This window comes from Dipodomys merriami, unplaced genomic scaffold (genome assembly GCF_024711535.1).
Source record: "Dipodomys merriami isolate MVZ:Mamm:240054 unplaced genomic scaffold, mDipMer1.0.p SCAF_14, whole genome shotgun sequence".
NCBI classification, from domain to species: domain Eukaryota; kingdom Metazoa; phylum Chordata; class Mammalia; order Rodentia; family Heteromyidae; genus Dipodomys; species Dipodomys merriami.
Window position 1 is genome coordinate 30,877,534 of NW_027202715.1, and position 19,092 is coordinate 30,896,625.

Below are 19,092 nucleotides of genomic sequence, written 5' to 3' on the forward strand. Positions count from 1 at the left end.
ATTATCTATCAAGGACTATAAAGAAGAAATTTTAATAGTCTTTTTCCTGGAGCCCAATAATTTAGGAAACAGAAAATGGGAGGAATGAGATTCCAGGCCATCCCAAACAACATGATTCTTGATACCCCATCTTACCATCATCAACAAAAATTAAGTGATGAGACACATACCTTTCATCCCAGCTATAACAGGAAAAATAAAATTGGAGGGTTTTTGTCTAGGACATCCTGGGCAAAGTGAAGTAAGTCAGGCTCAGAGAGACAAAGGATGCATACTTTTCCTTATATATGGAAGCCAAATTTAGCTTATAAATTTATAAGTAAATACATTGACTAGTGTGCAAGTGTATACAAATATACTGACAGATTCACAGAAGAAAACAAATAGTGTTATTCCTTAGACAGGCAAAGCAAAAAAAAAAAATAGTGTTGCTCCTTAGAAAGGCAAATTAAAAACAAAAACAAAAAGTAGGAAGCAGGTACTCAAAAGGGGAGGGGTGGGGTCAAAAGTAAAGGGGGGGGCAAGTGAAGAGAAGGCGGAGAATGCAGTCAAGAGTCTAATGTAAATCCTACATATTTTTATTAGTAAGTTTTTTAATTGTGAAAATACCGTACAGAGGGATTACAATTACATGAGCAAGGTAATGAGTACATTTCTTATCAAGAATTTGGGGCCTGAACTCTGGGCCTGGGTGCTGTCCCTCAGCTTTTCAGCTCAAGGCTAGTATCTTACCACTTGAGCCACAGCACCACTTCAGCTTTTTTTCTGCTTATGTGGTACTGAGGAATCCTACCCAGGGCCTCAGACATGTGAGGCAAGCACTCTACTACTGAGCCAACTTCCCAGCCCCTAGATCCTACAAATTTAAGAAGAAGGAAGGAGGGAAAGGAAAGCGAGGAATGAGTAAGAATATTGAAAGGGTTGACAGTGATCAAGATACATTATATTCATAAACTGCTTTGTTAAAAGGCAATTCTTTTGTACAGCTACATAAAGATAATCAAATTTTAAAGAAGATATGTCTTCAAAATAGAAATATAAGATGGATAACATTAATGATCATATTTTTCATATATATGTATAGGTGAAAAATGTCATAATAAAATCCCTCCCAATGTACAATATACTCTAAGAAAAATAAAAAATAGGTCTACTTAAACAACAACAACAAAAAGAACATATCTCAAAAGTAACTAAGCAAGAAAAAGTAACTAGAACAAAGAAAAGAAAAATGCTAGTTCTATGAGGACAGAGATACCTCTTTTCTGGAAAATTTGACATCTTTATAACTAAGTGAGATATCTCTTTTCTAATTATGTTAGGAAGTTTAAATTGAAATAAGAAAGATTGGGCTGGGATGTAGCACAGTGGCAAAGTGCTTGCCTAGCAAGTGCAACGTCCTGGGTTCGATCCCCAGTACCAAAAAAGAAAAGACAAAAAAAAAAAAGAAAGATTCAGTATTAGAGAGGCCAATTAACTGGATATCAGAAATATGGAAACTAAAAAAGTGAAGCCTCTGGGTGAACTGTCACCAGGGAGACAAGATTTCCGCAATCTGAAAGATTTCTTAATCTGATTATCTTAATCTGAAATGACTGAAAAATTTGTTCTAGGGGAGTCTCAGGTTTTCATACATTGTTTTTACCTCCTGTCTATTACGAAGTTAACTTTGGAATAAGGTGTGTGTGTGTGTGTGTGTGTGTGTGTGTGTGTGTGTGTGTGTGTGTGTGTGTCTGTGTGTGTGTGTCTGTGTGTGTGTGTCTGTGTGTCTGTGTGTGTCTGTGTGTATCTGTGTGTATCTGTGTGTGTCTGTGTGTGTGTGCTTGTAAACAAAAATTGCACTTGGATTCATTCTGCATGCTCAATAAGGATTTCATGATTTTCACAGGTGGTCCAATCACTGCTACTCCATTTGTAGCACAATTTCTGTGTTGTGTCTGACAGGACTTAGAGTATGAATTGGATCTAGAAAAGTGTATGTTATAAGTGAAAAAATGATCATATGCTTTCATAGTTTAGGGTCATGCTAAAGTAGAGGATGAGGGGAATAAGAGAAGGTAATGGGGTGAATGTGATAAAAGTATATTATACATGGAATAGCATAACACATTATATATACAAATGTAATTAGTTGTACAATAAAATTCTACATAAGAAATATTGATATATTAAAAGTAAGAGGGAGATAAAAAGAGAGGTAAAGAAAGAGGAGATAAGACAAGGTGGAGAAAAAAGAATTTAATGCCATTTAGATTAATATTCATTAACATGCATATCCATTCTCCCAGACAACTTTGATTTGTCTTTCTTTGTACAACAAAACAGATCTTAAGTAGGTTCTTTCAAATATGAAATGTAGTCATTACCCTTAGGACCACTTCAAATCAACTGGGAAGACATTTCTTGGAAAGTCTTGAGTAATTATAAACATTTTATATATTTATATGACAACTAGATCTATGCAGCTTAATTGCCATCCTTCTAGGCTTTTGCATAAATATTCTATTAGTTATTATTATACAAAGTAAACTAAAAGTTCTATGATTCTGGAAAATTTGAAGGAAAAATATCTCTTCCCCATTAACTATTTTAAGTTAATTTTTAAAGGCCCAGATTCCTTTGATATATGAATGTATACATACATGCATACATATGTATATGACACAACCTGATTCCAAAATTGTACGTTAGGAACTTTCTCTAATAGCTGAAATGTATCAGAAATATATTTCCAAGAGACTTTTCTGATTATTCACATTTTTTGCATATTCACCAATTGATGTTTTAATTCTATAAAAAGTAATTATTAATACTGCCATATTGTTCTTCCCCTGACATCAAGAAGTTAGCCTGATATAATTAACAGAATAAAAAATGTGAGATTGAATTGATTTGAATCTAGCCTAATGCTAATAGGGAAAAAAACCCACTAAATTTCATGCTTCCTATTGCTTCCTCAGTAAAATGAAGATAACCCTGATTTCCTCAATGAATCTTGGCAAAATTAAACTAAGTAATGTATGCAAGGTGGCAAGTTTTGGCTGTTTGATTTATCCCTGATTTTCACTTGAGTTGGGGTGAGTGCTTAAAATTGAGCTGAGTAGAAACACTTGAGACAGAGTAGAAAAGATGGGATGGTTTTCCCATTTTAAAAATTAAAAATAACTAGGCAGATTCCTAACATTTCACTAAAAATTCACCTTGGTAAAATCATAATGGCAAATAAACTACAATTAACTTTATTTCAAGGATAACAAAACCAAGCCAAAATTCATGCTGCTCATTCCTTCTCTTGTGTGTCTAAACCAACCAGCAGATGTACCCTCCTCTTTCTAGAACAGATAAAATATACAAGCTAAGAGGCTTTCAATATCTAAAACTATTTAATATTTATTTAGCCTCTTGGCAACATGTTTACCTCCTCACTGAAGATCTCTTGGATTCCTCATCAGCCCTGGGGAAGATTGAACAAGTAGACAAAACTAGGTTGCTGATATCGAAAAAAAATATTACTTTCTTATTTCCCCTAGTATGTGGCAAATGCTTCTTGAATTTGTTCTTTGAAGAATAGATTCTTTCCTTCCTCCCTCCCTCCCTTCTTCTTTCCTTCCTTCCTTCCTTCCTTCCTTCCTTCCTTCCTTCCTTCCTTCCTTTCTGTTGGTACAGAGACTTGAACTCTGCCTCACACTCTTGCTTAGCTTTTACTGTTCAAAGCTAGTGCTCTACCACTTGAACCATGCCTGTTCTTTCAGCAGAATAGTTTTTGTTGTGGAAAAGAATATACTGTCTTAGACTTCAACATATTGTATATAACACATTTTACAAACATAGGACTTACTTCCAGCAGGCTCGATATGAATGACATAGAAGTAAAATAAGCCTCATCACAGGCATAACTTATAAAAGCCAAAGTGACAATAAAATGGGAGAATATTCAACTAGTGTATCACACTGCTTTATCTTTCTAAACCCCAGTTTTGAGTAAACATCCTCAGGGATAGGGTGACCATAGGGATATGAGCTTCAGAGACTCCTCCCTCCAAATGTAGGCAATCTAAGAGGCAGCATCATAGATGGATCAATGTCCTAAATCCTCATCTAAGGCCTTGTCTTCCCCTGGACCAAATGAGATGTAGGGAATTCATTACTGATTCAAAGGGGAGAAATTAACCACAAGTTTTATATATCAAGCATCTAAATTATTTGCAAGGATTAGTTAAAAAAACTTGTGGAAGTAGAAGTTTCTATATACAATATGTGCATATAAATAGTTTTCAATTATTAGCATATAATGATGCAGATGTCTGAGATCACATTGCCTTTCTTTCTTTAAAAGGATCAATATGGCAACCTTTTTCCAAATAATAGACGAGAGCATGAAATTTAATGGTTACCTGCTCCTCCTGTCACATTTAATGAGAACGGATCTGATATCCTAAGATATCTTTCAGCAGGCATATTTGGAAGATGGTGAGGATATACCTCTTTATTTATTCTTCATATTATTTCCCTTCAAATTAGGGCTATGCCAGCTTTGTCAAGATTAATTTTAATGCAGGATTCCCAATCTTCTAGAAAAGCTTTATTAGAGCTTAAAGCTTAAAAGCTTAATAGTCTGTCACTTATTCTCTAAAGTAAAATGCTCTAAAATACCTAAAGCTATTTTGGCATACAATCTCTTTTTTCTCTCTATCTTTTTCCTAAAATTGTAGGAGAAAAGTCTGGTCAAAGGGGAATGATGATTTTGATTTTCCAGAAATATGATCTTAAAAAATCAAATGGACTCTATAGTCACTCCTTACATAGTTTACACCAAAATGAACCAAAATCAAGTAACATCTTGATTTTATTTTCAGGCTAACGAATCCAAGAAATACTCTATAGATGTCCTTAAAAGATCACAGAACACAGCCTAAGAAAGAATAGAGTCTGTTTGTAGACTTCCATTTAAGCTTGTAGTCAGGAAGAGCCCCAAGTACACTGCCTAAATTTCTAGAGAAGACACAGATCTTTAGCTACTTAATAGCCACTTTAGCAATAATGATACATTTTGTATGTAGAAGGCAGACTTCCAAACAAATTAAAGCCCTTGTTATTGAACTTACATAATTCTAAGGCATTATCTTGTATTTGATGCTATTTAAAGTGGTAGTTCTTAAGCTGTCAATGATTATTTATGAAAATGTATTCAAGAGTTGGAAGAATATGAGAGGAAGAAAAATCCTATTGGCATTTAGGAGGTGGAAACTGTTACCACCCCTCTGCTCCCCATGAAAAAAAATCTAGGGGCTTCAAGGACATAGTGAACATGTACAGAATCCTTCAGGCAGAGTACATGGCAATTTAATGAGTTGGAAATCCATGCCTAGGAACTGACACGTGGATACCTAGCATTTATGAAGACAGGTAGAGTTGGCTCATGCTTGTTATCCTAGCTACTCATAAGGTTGATATCTGAAGACTGAGTTTTGAAGCCAGCCTGAGCAGAAAAGTGGGTAAGACTATCTCCAATCACACACCAAAGAAGCCACTGAAGCTCAAGTGGTAGAAATAACAAACTTAAGTGAAAAAGCCAAGGGGTGCTGCCCAGACCCTAAGTTCAAGTTCCAATACCAGCACCAAAAATACATAAATAATAAATAACTAACAAGTCTAAGTCTGTCTACAATTAATTGTGTCATTTCATTTAACTCTTTGGCTTCAATATGTAAATCTATATGATAGAATTCATTATAGAGGTTTTTTGTTGATGATTAGATACATCTCAAGTGTTTTGAACATGCTTATTAAATATTTACTAACATTTGCTATTGTTTTGTTTATTCTTCATTATGCTTCTTCACAGAGAGAAGTTTCCAATTTTTGATTACTGAGCCTTAGGCTTAAAGATGTTTGCCTAAAACAGCACAACTCTACTGAATGAAACCAAATTTAAACCCAGATATTCTTCCTATTAGTAATTCATTGAAATACTTAGAATATTTGAAAGACATTTTCTAATTTCATTTTCTGTTATTGATTGTGTTTCTCCACAAAACATCAGCATCACCTGAGAACTTGTTAAAAATACAGATTTTCTTGTCCCACCCCCACAGCTGTCATTCAAACTTATTACACTGGCAGCTGTAAACACTGTTTCCGGGGAGGATATGACAACTTTACCAAGGGTCTTACTGAACATTATATAGCAATTGTGAAATTCTGGGGAGAATTTTACCCTGGAAATTTGAGCAAAAGAGTGCTGACATTCTAGAAGAACTGAATTTCAGATTTCTCAGAAACTGGATGACACCATGCACTTTAAATAATTATCTATTATGCTTTACCTCAGAAAAAAAAACAGGCCCTTAAATTTCTTACTTTTATTCTTTTGGAGTTTTTTGTTATTAAGTAGTTGTACAGAGAGCTTATAATTCCATATGCTAGGTTATGAGTACAATGCATCTTGTTCAATGCCACTATTCTGTGACAGTGGAAATGAGAAGAAGAAAAGAGATGAGCTGGAAACATTAGCAGTTGCTAACATAGGCACGGCACTGGGGACAAGGTAAAAACCAAGGAGAGCTTTCTGCTAGGAGTTACATAAAAGTTTAACTCAAGAATTACAATGTGAGCCTATCTGCTTCATAAAAGAATTCTCTAATGGAGGGGGAAAAAGGATTTCTGGAGATCAACAGAATCAACTCCATAGTTCATTTTCCAGAAAAGATTATTCTTTTTCTGTGAGTCTGACTTGAAAATGTGGTTCATTATATAAATCAGAATACTTAATCATCGTGGTGATCATCGGCATCATCAGCATCATAGTGTGTAGACAAAAGAAAACCCAGAGTTACAAGCAGACCCACTGGCCACATGGCTACATTCGAATGCTCCTTTGGGTCTAGATACCATTGCCAATGGGAGCACCAGAGAATACATTCAGAGAAAAGCAGCACAAATTAACTCTGTCAGTTATCTGACTCATTTTCCAAAATTTATATTGAAAACAAAAATATTTTCCAGTGGTCTGAAATGATAGAAAAATGCTGTCAACTTGAGATTTTTGCTGGAACTATGGCAATCGTATCACATTTGGTACCTCTGCCCCTTGAATCATTTTTGTCATGCTTGCATAAGGATGTAGGACATGTTTTTATCATGGAATGTGAACTACAGACACAAGAGATGGCTGAAGAGGATTAAAGATCAGAATCACAGTTTTTATCTAATAGCAAAGAAGGGGGTAAATATCATGCTTGGTGGTTACATAATCGGGCAAATATAGTGGAATTAAAATAAAACCTAACTTTGACATCAAGGAAAAGTCTCTGTGTACTAGCAGTGCATTTAGAGATATAATTTGTTCACTTCCAAATATGTGCTTCATCTGGAAAATAAAGAGGGAGATTGTCCAGGGGAGATAACCAGTGATAATTGGACCATACCTCTTTTAACCAGTGGCTGTCCCTGATTAGTAACACATCAAGATGCGCAATAGAAAGCACTACAATGGTAGAAATGGATGATTTGCATTGTCAGTTTCTAGAGGTTTTATTTTTGGTTAGTGTTACAATTTCTTTACTTCATTGAATCCTTCACAAAATACAAAATATATGGTATCTCTAGTAGAAAATTCTGGAGGAAGTTTTTTTTAGCAACATATAGAGAAAAACATCCTCCCTTCATAGATTGCTAGAGCCCTTTGATGTGTTAAGTTTATATACATGTATATTTTATTTTAATTCTTTTGTCAGTAACAGGGTTACTGAACTCAGGGTTTCAGCTCTATCAGTTAGCATTTTTACTCAAGGTTAGTGCTCTACCACTTTTAGCCACAATGCCACTTTCATTTTTCTGGTGGTTAATTGGAGATGAGTTTTATGGGCTTTCCTGTCCGAACTGGCTCCTAAACATGATCCTCAAATCTCAACCTCCTGAGTAGTTAGCCACTGGCACCTGGCATTTTAAAAATTGTAATTGGGGGCTGGGAAGTTGGCTCAGTGGTAGAGCGCTTGCCTCTCATGTGTGAGGCCCTGGGTTCGATTCCTCAGCAGCTCATAAGAAGAAAAAAGCCAGAAGTGGTGCTGTGGATCAAGTTGGTAGGGCACTATCCTTGGGCTGAGAGCTGAGGGACAGCGCCCAGGCCCAGAGTTCAGCCCCCACAACCGACAATAAATTAATTAATTACTTAATTAATTAATTTTGTATTTTTATTATTATAAAGGTGAGGGCCAAAGGGGTTACAGTTATATAAGTCGCTTAAAAAGTACATTTCTTTCTGGACAATGTCACTGCTTCCCTTGCTCTTTTCTGGTTTTTCCCTTCCATCCCCACCCACAAGTTGTATTTTCAGCATAATATTATAATATCTAGTGGAGTTTATATCTTTATAATGTCAAAATAGGTAAGTTTTTCTACACATAGAGCCATAAAAAGGTCAGTTAACTGGTTTGACTATGTAAAAAAATTAATGTTTTTATGTTATATAAAAGAATGAGACAGGCACTGGTGGCTCACGCATGTAATCTTAGTTACTCAGGAGGCTGAGATCTGAGGATTGAGGTTCAAAGCCAGCCCGGGCAGGAAAATCCATGAGGTTCTTATCCCCAATAAACCACCAAAACACTAGAAGTGGCACTGAGGCTCAAGTGCTAGAGTGTTAGCCTTGAGCTGAAGAGCTGAGGGACAGTACCTAGGTCCAGAATTCAGGCCCCATGACCAAAAACAACAAAAAGAATGATATACAAATTTGTTTAAAACATACTACCAAATAGGGAAATAAATGATTTTATAGTAGAAAAATTTAATTGATTTTGGTGTTTTGAGATTTTTGACAATGCCTTTGATTATTTCCCTTGAGTATTATTGTGCCACGTCTTTATAGCTAGCTAAATAAATGGTATCAAGTATAGCTAACTTGGGAACATAAGAGTGAAATGAATGTTATTCACACTTTCAGCCTCAAAAGTGTGTGTGATTTGTACAGCAGCACAAAGCTCCTTCTCAGAAGGGGGCTGTGTATGATTTAATAATGTGTTGCTCTCATGAAATTTTAAACAATTTTTAGAAAAGGGGCTTTACACTGCTGCTTTGCAATAAGCTCTAAAAACCACATATTGGCCCTGGATTTACTATTCTGTCAACTGTCTATGTATAAACTTATACAGTTTGTATGAAAAAAGAATGTCAGAATATTTAAGATAAAACCATACCCCTGAAAAGTGAATGTTTTTTGAGTAGAGATAAGCTTAGTAGTCAAATTATAAACAAAGTTGACAAGTAATATTGATAGAGAAAACTCCAGAAGGAAGGCTACTACTCCATAGAATGAAATCAATGCCTGTGGAAAAGGAGGCCTTTAGTTAGATCAAAAAGAAGGAAATGGTTTGAGCAATGACAATTGGGAACAAAGGCAGGGAAGAGGGGGGAGTGTGCTATAGGAAGACGTTGAAATATTCAGGTCTGTGGAATCATTTGGATTATGTAAGTAAGGCAAGACTAAAACAGGGTAAGTTGGCTGCCTTTGGTTGTAGGAGGGACTTGAATGTCCAGGCAATGAAGATATAAGTAATTGAGCAGCAACTGTGAGTCACTGAAGAGTTATAGAGGGAGAACTAGTCACTGTCACAATTTAGTAAGATTAAAACAGATAATGATGATCATTTTGTCACTTCTCTAAACTCCCAGCCCAGTTCTATATTCAGTGTAAACTTGTTTTATGAAAGAGCCTGATAGAAAGTGAGATTAAAATTGCTGTCAACCTCATTTTTACTCAACCAGTTAAATTCTACTTGCTCTCACTCTCAGTTGATCAATAAAAATGTGTTGACCCATTCTTGAAAGCCAAGTTTCATTAAATTGTCAGGATAGATTGTATAATTCTGACAATAACAGCATGACCAGAGTTGATTACAGAACACACACACACACACACACACACACACACACACACACACACACACACAGACAAAGGAGACATCTCTGTCTCCTGATATAGTACCATTCAATTGATATTTACTTGAGAAAATAAATTGGTGGTAGTTAAAATTAACATGATGATTGCACAATGCATAGATACATAAAATTAGCACAAGGCACTGTGATACAGATACTTATTTGTTAATTAGCAATTGAGATCTTTATTAGGGTTGCATAAAAAAATCAATAATTTGCAAGTTAAGTTTTGAAATAGATATCCATTCTGTTTGTCTGTGTTTGTTCTCTGCCTACACATACACAAATGCACAAATACATATCAGCACACACAGATATATTCTGCCACACACATGTTGTGTGTCATATTGTACATAAATAATATACCTTCCTTGAAAACTGTATTAAAATTTTAAAGAGACTTATATTTCTACTTCCACATGTTTTGTCCAGTAACAATGAGGAGGAAAAACACCCTGCTGACAGAGAAATATTTTAATATACTTGATATAAAATTAGAATTTCAAGGTCCCTTCAGTGGGATTATAACCAAAAGATTTCATGTGGAAATGAAAAATATATAAAAGATGAAGCAGAAACAAAATTAATTAACCACAAGAAATACCCAAGTAAGGAGTATTAAAATTGCATTTGAAGGAAACTCAAGAGATATCTGTTAAGATATATTACTGAAGTCAAATGTGAATTTGACTTATCAGCTTCATTTCACCCACTTATTCACAAAAATGAAAATATAAGAAAAACCAAAGGTACTTTAATATTCTAGCTTTCAAAAATGAAATCTCAGTAGCTCAGAGTCTGTACATCACTACTTACTGTTTACCTTTTCAAAGAAAAATAATGAAAAACATTGCTTTTAAAACTCAGCAGAATAGTCAGTTATTTTTTTAACAAAAATGATATATATTTTTTAAAATAAACTTAGAAGCAAAATAATTAGTTTCAATACATATCAGCAAATATTCCTAAGAAATAAAAAGGCTGTATTTTTTATTCTATTCTCATTCTATATGGAGTTACTATGATCATATATGATTCAAGGAAAGAAAAACTTTTACTGCAATATAAAATAAATTTAATTTGGGAAATTAAAGTCAGGATTAAAGGATAATAGGCTGCTTCTTGGAGCTTTCCCCCTTTGGTTATCCAGACTTTTCAGTGGAAACTCATAGAATGAAGAGTGTGGCCATACAGTGTGGTGCATCTAGCAGAGATTATTTAAATGTATTAACCAATAAGTAGAATAGACAGTATTCTTTACTGTTCAAGAAATTCTTATTTGTTCCTGTGAACTACTTTTCTTTGGGAAAATGTGGAATGGCTGAGTACACGTGATAAAATTCAGAAGCTCTGACTCATCCCCTTATCCTGAAAATTGGCACCAGAGTTATAAAGAAGCCTGTACACGTCTTGCCTTCTATAAATTTGTAAAGCTATTAAGACTGAGATTATAGAAAAGAGAAGTTTCACTCTGCTGCATTTAAAAAGGACAATAAATACGCTCAAGAGGAGAAAGGAACATGTCCTACCTTTTTAAAAATTCCATATACTCGGTATGTTTGATGAGTCCTGTCCTCATCATTATTGTTTGAAAACATTGTCGGTCAATGGCCCAGAGTTTCACATTTACAAGAGCTGGAGAAAAGGGGTGGGGAAAACAATCAGAGAAAAATTAATTAGAGAATTTCAACTGTGAATAACAACCTGCAAAAGAGATGAGTTATTCATGAGAGGTATAGAACTTATTAACCTCTTACCTACATTCAAATCTAATGTCATAATGCTGCTCTATTTCATTAAAAAGTCAGGTATGCTTTCAGGAAAAAAAAAATGTAGCTCATAATTTTCGACACTCGTGTGTCTCCTAAGGTTTCTATTGCTCTTAGTTCCCTTAGGAGTTGATAATGCCTGAGGACACATCAAAAGTATTTACAAAATTCACAGACTATGTATTAAAGAAACAGCATGGAGGGATAAAAAGAGGCTCACAATTAATACCTATCCCTGGTAACTACTTAGAATAATATTAATGAATCATATGACCATATTTTAATTACAAACAGTAAAGATAAAAATTTAATTTGAGGTTTAGGGAGAAATCAATATAACAGAAATAATAATTACACAATAATTTCTACACAATACTTGTTTAACAAATTGTAACCTGTGTTCAAAATAGTCACATGGAAATTTTATTATTCATGTGGATTGAATTTTAATTTCTAATCCTCCATGTCACTGTCTTTAAGAATGAATAATTAAATGCTGCAGCGGAAACCACATCACTATCAAGCACATGACTACAAAACAACTTTAATTAAAAAATGGCAGGTATTATATATACTCAAACATCATACTAAGATAAACTTAGGCTTTTAAAAATGAGCATATGATGAATGTTGGTGGTTGAATCTGCATGGTAGGCATACAAAATACTTACTATTTTCTCATATGTATTCAATTTTTATAGTACAAAAATTAAATGATCACATTAACTTCAAAAAGCCAATTTATATACTATACCTAAGGAGTCTTAGAAAAATTTGTGGAGGAGAAGGGAAAAACAAATCGTTTAAATAGGGATCCAGGTGGACCCATTGCAACAATGAGATGTACAAGTCGTTATGTCGAAAAATGAACTTTACAACTTTGGTGGGAGGGGGAAAGATCGGGTGGGGGAGGAGTATGGGAAGGGATGGGTAGGGAAAACAAAGGAGGAGACAACAATGCTTGATACGAAATGTACTCATTTTCTTGCCCATGTAATTGTAACACCTCTTTTCACAATAAAGAAAAAAGAAAAAGAAAAAGTGTAGTCTTGAACAAAACTGTTTGCTGGTGCTAGAATACAATCCAATGAGCTAAACACAAATGATAGAGGAATTTAGTTCTCTCTTCTTCAGACTAAGCCCAGGGAATGAGTGGATTAAGACTGGGAATGAAAAAGGTGAGAATATGTTACCAGAGTAAATTGGGTCCCAGATATGCCCTGAAGGGACGGGACAGAGGCAACAGAAAAGGAACAGGGGAGCAAAAACATGAAGAGATGTCATAGTCCTCCAGAAGTAAATCCTGCTCTAGATTTTTACCTTTTTGTTCCTTTCTTCCTTCAAGACTGTTTGATCTAAGAAGCTAGAGTGCAAATTCTTACTTGGCTAGCTCTTCAGTGCTAAAAAATCTATGCTCCACTAAGTAGGAAAAAGAACAAAGTAGCAAGAACGGATGCATGCATGGCTTTCTTCCAAACATCCGTTAAATATGACACTTCATCAAAACCAAAGGGAATGCAGGTATTCTCTTGTCATATTCTGCCTCTTCTGAATCCAGGCTTCTTTCCAACACACCTGTTTACTTGAGTCCAGCCATAAGACTGAATGGTATAAACATGAAAGAGTAGGAAAACCAGGAAAAGAATTGGAGCTGGAAATGAGATCATAAGAAATAGTGCTGTTTGCATCCGAAAGGAAGTGACTGAAGAGTAACTGGGTAGGAAATGGGCATTAACAAAAGCAAGCCTGTGATGAACTCAGCTGGACAAAGTCCACTGAAATGACTGAGATTTCTGTGGACCCTGATACATAACTTGATAGTGAGTTGATGCAGGCCTTGGAACATAGACTTGCAAAGCCAGAATTAATTTGATGAACAACAATAAGCTATTAGTGATCTTTAAAAGGCAAAAAGAATGCAAAGAATCAAAATTTTAAAGGACATACATTGGCTACACCAATATGTCTTTAAATGCTTCCAAACAAATCAATGAGTATCTTCATATTTATTTTTATTCTTAACAGTGCCTAGGTATTTAATATTTCACAGCAAAAATGTACTCTCACCACAGGCCAAATTAGGAGGCACTAACCAGTTTTGTTATTTTCAAAAATGCTGGCAGTAAAAGTAGTGGCCACTATTATGAATACACATGTATACACACATACAAACATACTCACACACACATTTTTTCAACATCCCATAAAGGAATGACTAGAAGTGGAATGTGTAAGTGAAGTCAAGCATGGATACAGTTTTTAGATTTTGCCACACAGAGAAACAGCACATTTACACTCCTCGCAGTAGTAGATGAAATTCCCATTATTGGCTCTGAGTGATATGAGCCTTGTGATAGGTGGGAGAGGGCTCTATGAGGGGCATAATTGGACTAGGAGATGCTTAAGTCAAAGCGAAAATAGAAAATTGTTTTTGGTGCTGCCAAAAGCAATTGAAGAAAAACTGTAGGGCAGAAAAATAGTATGATGAAAGTTCAACATAAGGAATATCATTTGCTGTGTGCACAACAGAATATTGTGTTAAAACAAAGAGTGATAAGAAATAAACAAAGACAGGAATTCAAGAAAGGAAGAGCCTAAGAAACATGGCAACATGGGAATAAGAACAAAGGCTTAGCAATTGTGTAGAGTGTATGCATATGTGTGTGTTTGCACATGTAGTTAGCATATCCAACCAATATTGTTATCTATTTCTCATATATCTATATCATATATTGCCAAATAAATTCATATCTTTCCTTAGATCCAAATTCTTTTCTCACTTCCTACCACCAGAAATTAACATTTCATTAAATAAACAATAGATATATTTCTTGCTTAACAAAATTTTTGTATATGCAATTCATCTGCAAATATGCACGCACACACACACACAAATAAGAAAAGCATGTACACCAAAGGGATCTCTGATGCCACCTCAGAAACTCCAAACTGAATTGATCAGATTATTAGCCATATGTGTATTGTCCACTTCATTTTGTATTTTGGTTTTTGTCTACCGAGCCACTGAAATATCCCTAAGTGAAATTCTATGTCAGTTAATATCATTTCATGTTAATGAATATGGGTTGATGAGATTGCAGATCTATCCATGACCTTGAGCAAGATGCCAAAGACTTTTCTTTCATCCTCACCTAATATACATATTAGTCAAATCAGCATTTTACAGGCAGGCAAGCATGACTAACAATTACCTTGCCTTGTTATCAAAAATGTAAGTTACATTAGAATTGTGATTTATGTCTAACTTCTTAAACAATCTGCTGCAGTAAAAGACTGTTGCTTTCAGAGGTTAAAAAGACCATTTGGGAAAGGAAAATAAAATCCCTTCATTTACCTTTGATTTCAAGTAGTGGATTAATCTCTTCAGGGAGTAAGAATTTTAGGAAATAAATTCCTGTGATTTTTCATTATGATTACTGTGGTTAAGCATTTAGGTCTGAAGGGCATAAAGCAAAGATAGTACTAAGAAGCGATTTTTCTTTTCATTCAAGTATTATATCTCAAATTCTTTACTGAAACAGCTATCATTTTCTCACATTAAGGCTACCTTCCACTCAGGAAAACATAACCTTGCATTACTATAAGATGTGTAGGAGCACACAGATACTGAGGATATCTTCCACGTAGGAAACTATTGTCTGCATTTAAGGAAAATCAAAATCATAGAGGAAAGAGCCACCAAATCATGCTAGACTAAAAGAACAAAAATGTGGATTTACCTAAAGTGCTCCTGTTAAGGCATTTAGCTACTATCCAATTCAAATTCTGGAAGAATGCTGAGAAAACATATGTGAGTATAAAGTACTGGCAGGCTAAATACTTAGTCAGCTCATATTTATCTTACACCAATATGGAAGATGCAGATGCTAGATATATAGAAGAGAAAACAAACGTTCAGTTCCTGTCCTCAAGAAACTTACAATCTGATCCAGTATATGGTCTATAAACTGAGCATGCCAAATCTGACCCATAAACTGTGGGGGGTTTTGTACAGTATACTACTGAACAAAAACATTTAAAGTAAGTTTTATAACAGATGAAAACTATATGAAACAAATTTTAGTGTTCACAAATAAATTTCAATGTCCATAGGAGTCTTCTTGGAACAAAGCCATGCCCATTCATTTACACATTGTCTCTGACTGAACTAAGTAATTTTGACAGCAACCATATGGACTGCAAAGCATATTTCCTAACTGAAAACACTTGCTGATTGATTCCTGGTCAAGTATAAGCAAGACATAAATCAAGGGGAAAATGGTAGGTTTCTGGGATTGTGCAAATGGAGAACTTTCTAAAGGGCAACAGCACATATTTTCCGTAGTGTAGGAGTAGAGAGGTGAGTTGAGCAAGGCTGATCAAAGAAGGCCCTGAAGAAAGAGGTCACATTAGTCATATTTTTACTTGATGTTATGGACCGGAGGTGTCTGTCTCCCCACAAGTCATAATGTGAAGCCCTAACTATCACACCAATAGTATTCGATGGTGAGATGAATCTAAATGTGTAGAGAAAGTACACAGGATGAGATGGCCAAGGCTTTTGCAAGCCTTTCACTAGAGTTGAAGATTGAATATGAGAAGGTTCTTAATTTGCAATATCTAATATATGTCTGAGTCAAGCAGAAAAGGTCAGATAAGGTGATGTTAGGGAAATGAACCCTAAGATATGTATTTAAATGTTTTTTTTTCTTTCACACATTTGTTTCTAACACATTTATAAGATTATTTCTTTGTTGCTTTGTATGTCCCTCCCCCACAGTATAACCCCTGCTTTCACTGTATTTGATGTCGGTATAATTTGTGGAGGAGAAGGGGAAAAACAAATCATTTAAATAGGGATACAGGTGGACCCATTGCAGCAATGAGATGTACAAGTCCTTATGTCGAAATGAACTTTACAACTTTGGAGAGGGGGAAGGGGAGGTAGCGGGGAGGATTGGGTGGGAGGGGAGGGGAGGGGAGGATGGGAAGGGGAAATAAAGGAGGAGGCTACAATGCTTGATAAGAAATGTACTCATTATCTTGCCCATGTAATTGTAACCCCTCTGTACAGTATTTTCACAAAAAAAAATAAAAATTAAAAAAAAGAAATCCAAAATGAGGAATAGATATTTTAAAAAAAGAATTGGAAGCATGTGACTCATTTCTAAAAGAGCATACGAGCAGTAACTGATTGGCACACCAGAAGATAGGACTTAGGGGAAACACAGAGGTATGTAAATGTAATGATCTATGAAGGTAGGCTCAGGTAAAGGTTATGAAGTTAGAGAGGCTGATGAATTTGAACAGGACTTTAGATCTTAGACAAGATATGTCAGGGAGAAGAAATTAGATATCAGCATCCAACTTTACAGTATAAACAAGTAAAATAGTAGACTAGTAAAATAATGAAATGTTGCATTTCAAAAGTGCTGGTGATAGTGCACTTACAAATAATTTCTTCTTACTAAAGGTAAAAATGATGCACACCTTAAGTTAATTTAGTTGAATTATAAATGAGCAGTCATCATGACCCTCATCATCTCTACCAGCCAAAGACTGGTTTTCAATCTGAGGCATGTCTGAACATTTTAACCACAAATCTGGTGAGGATTGCAGAGTAATCTATTTTCTCGAGAAAATAAACAATCCCTCTTTTTCATGACAGAATTTCATATAGTAGATAGGAAAGGAGCATTGAGTGGCCTAGCAGAAGAGGAAGGAGGAGGGAGGTGTCATTAGCTGATTCTCCTATCTCATCTTCAACAATGCTCTAACACACACCCAAGCAATTGCATTGCTGCCTATTACCCCTCACCTGTGGATGCTTGAATCCACATACTTAGTGTGACAGAATCAGAAGCTTGGAAGAGACCTTGAGGGACTCCACTGAACTCACAACTGCTTCCCAATATTGGTAAGGCATATGTCAGCCTTAAGCTAAATTCCAGCTGTTGGAATGTTCTGAGACAAATGCTTCATAATTAGAAAGGGCCATTTGTTGTTGATGATGCATCTGGAGCACTGACATCCCCACTGTATAAATGGCTTCACTGTTTACAGGATGTGTTTTCAACTTTCTTCCTAGGAAAGCTATCTTTGTAATGATATGTTCAATGATAAAATACACTGATCGTTTACTAATTATGTAAAGAGGATGGGTTGTAAAACTGGGCACTGCAAAATGAAAGAATGGCTCTCTCTTTCAATAGTCCTTATGGAACTGTCCTCAGCTATGAATCAAATGGTATATAACATTTAAAATACAATTCAGTCATCAATAGCCTTGAATGGTATTATCAGCTTATAACTATGTAGGCAACAAAGAAATTTGCTAACATCTAAGATTATAACAATGGATTCTAAAGGAGTTAAAAGGGAATAAAAGTTTAGAGTAGCCATGGAATAGGCTCACTAACTCAGAAGAATAAAAGAGATGCCAGTGGAATCATATCATTTTTAATGTTGAATAGAAAAGAGAGAATATTTGTGGGGGAAGAGCAGGTAAAGGCAGGGAAAAAGGAGAAGGTGACAGAGAGTGAGTATGATGACAATATCTCAAATGTATGTATGAAAATTGAATAATGAAACCTACTGAAAATTGTGAAGGGGATGGAAATAAAAATAAAGGAAATTATAGGGAATGCATAAAATAGCACAATGAAACCCCTTATATTCTTAATAGATGGCATAAAAATAAGAAATCATTCTGATGAACTGTATCAATGTTCAAGGCAGGTTGTGTGGTTAAGGGGAAAAATTAAGGTAAAGAATGAATGTGTGTTAATAAGGTGGAAAGATAAGAACTCTCACTACATTAGCATATATCTCTTTGAAGACAAGAAATGTTACTTATTCATCTTTTTTTCCTAGATTCTGGCACATACTAAATGGCCAATATATACTGAATGAATGGTCCACATGTATTCTTGTCTAATGTTCTCAGGTATAAATGTCTTCTCATTCTTTATTTCATGGTAGCTCTTAATACTATTATAAACATAATTGATGACAAATTCCAGGAGAAAATGTAAAATAAAAATATTAAACAGATGTTTTTTAATTATATACTAAAGGAAATAGAGTCTAGGTGGCCATTGACTGTAATGAGTTCCATTTTGAATGGGCTTTTCAACATGTAGAAGACTCAGAATGCATCTAACATAAGCTTCAATTTCTTGCAAGCAAGTAGACAGGTTTTGCTAGCAGCCTCTTACGGTGACACAAATTCCTGCAGGTTGACACATTTTAAATGGTGTGCCTAACTCTAAAGTATCAGCAAATATCAGCACATGTTTGGTAAATGTTGATGCACACACATGTGCACCACAACAGAAGTTGTCTTAAACCTCATTAAAGAAATGAGTATTACATCTGTACATTCTTT

General features: G+C 35.1%; 1 protein-coding gene across 3 annotated transcripts in view; it reads right to left on the minus strand.

Annotated features, from left to right (window-relative positions):
• Prkg1 (protein kinase cGMP-dependent 1) overlaps nucleotides 1-19,092 on the minus strand; it is a 1,047,684-nt gene that overhangs the window by 360,416 nt on the left and 668,176 nt on the right. For all 3 annotated transcript variants that reach the window (XM_070021099.1, XM_070021098.1, XM_070021100.1), the window contains one exon: nucleotides 11,466-11,571. In XM_070021099.1, coding sequence (XP_069877200.1) covers nucleotides 11,466-11,571 — 106 coding nt within the window. The remainder of the gene's footprint in view (nucleotides 1-11,465; nucleotides 11,572-19,092) is intronic.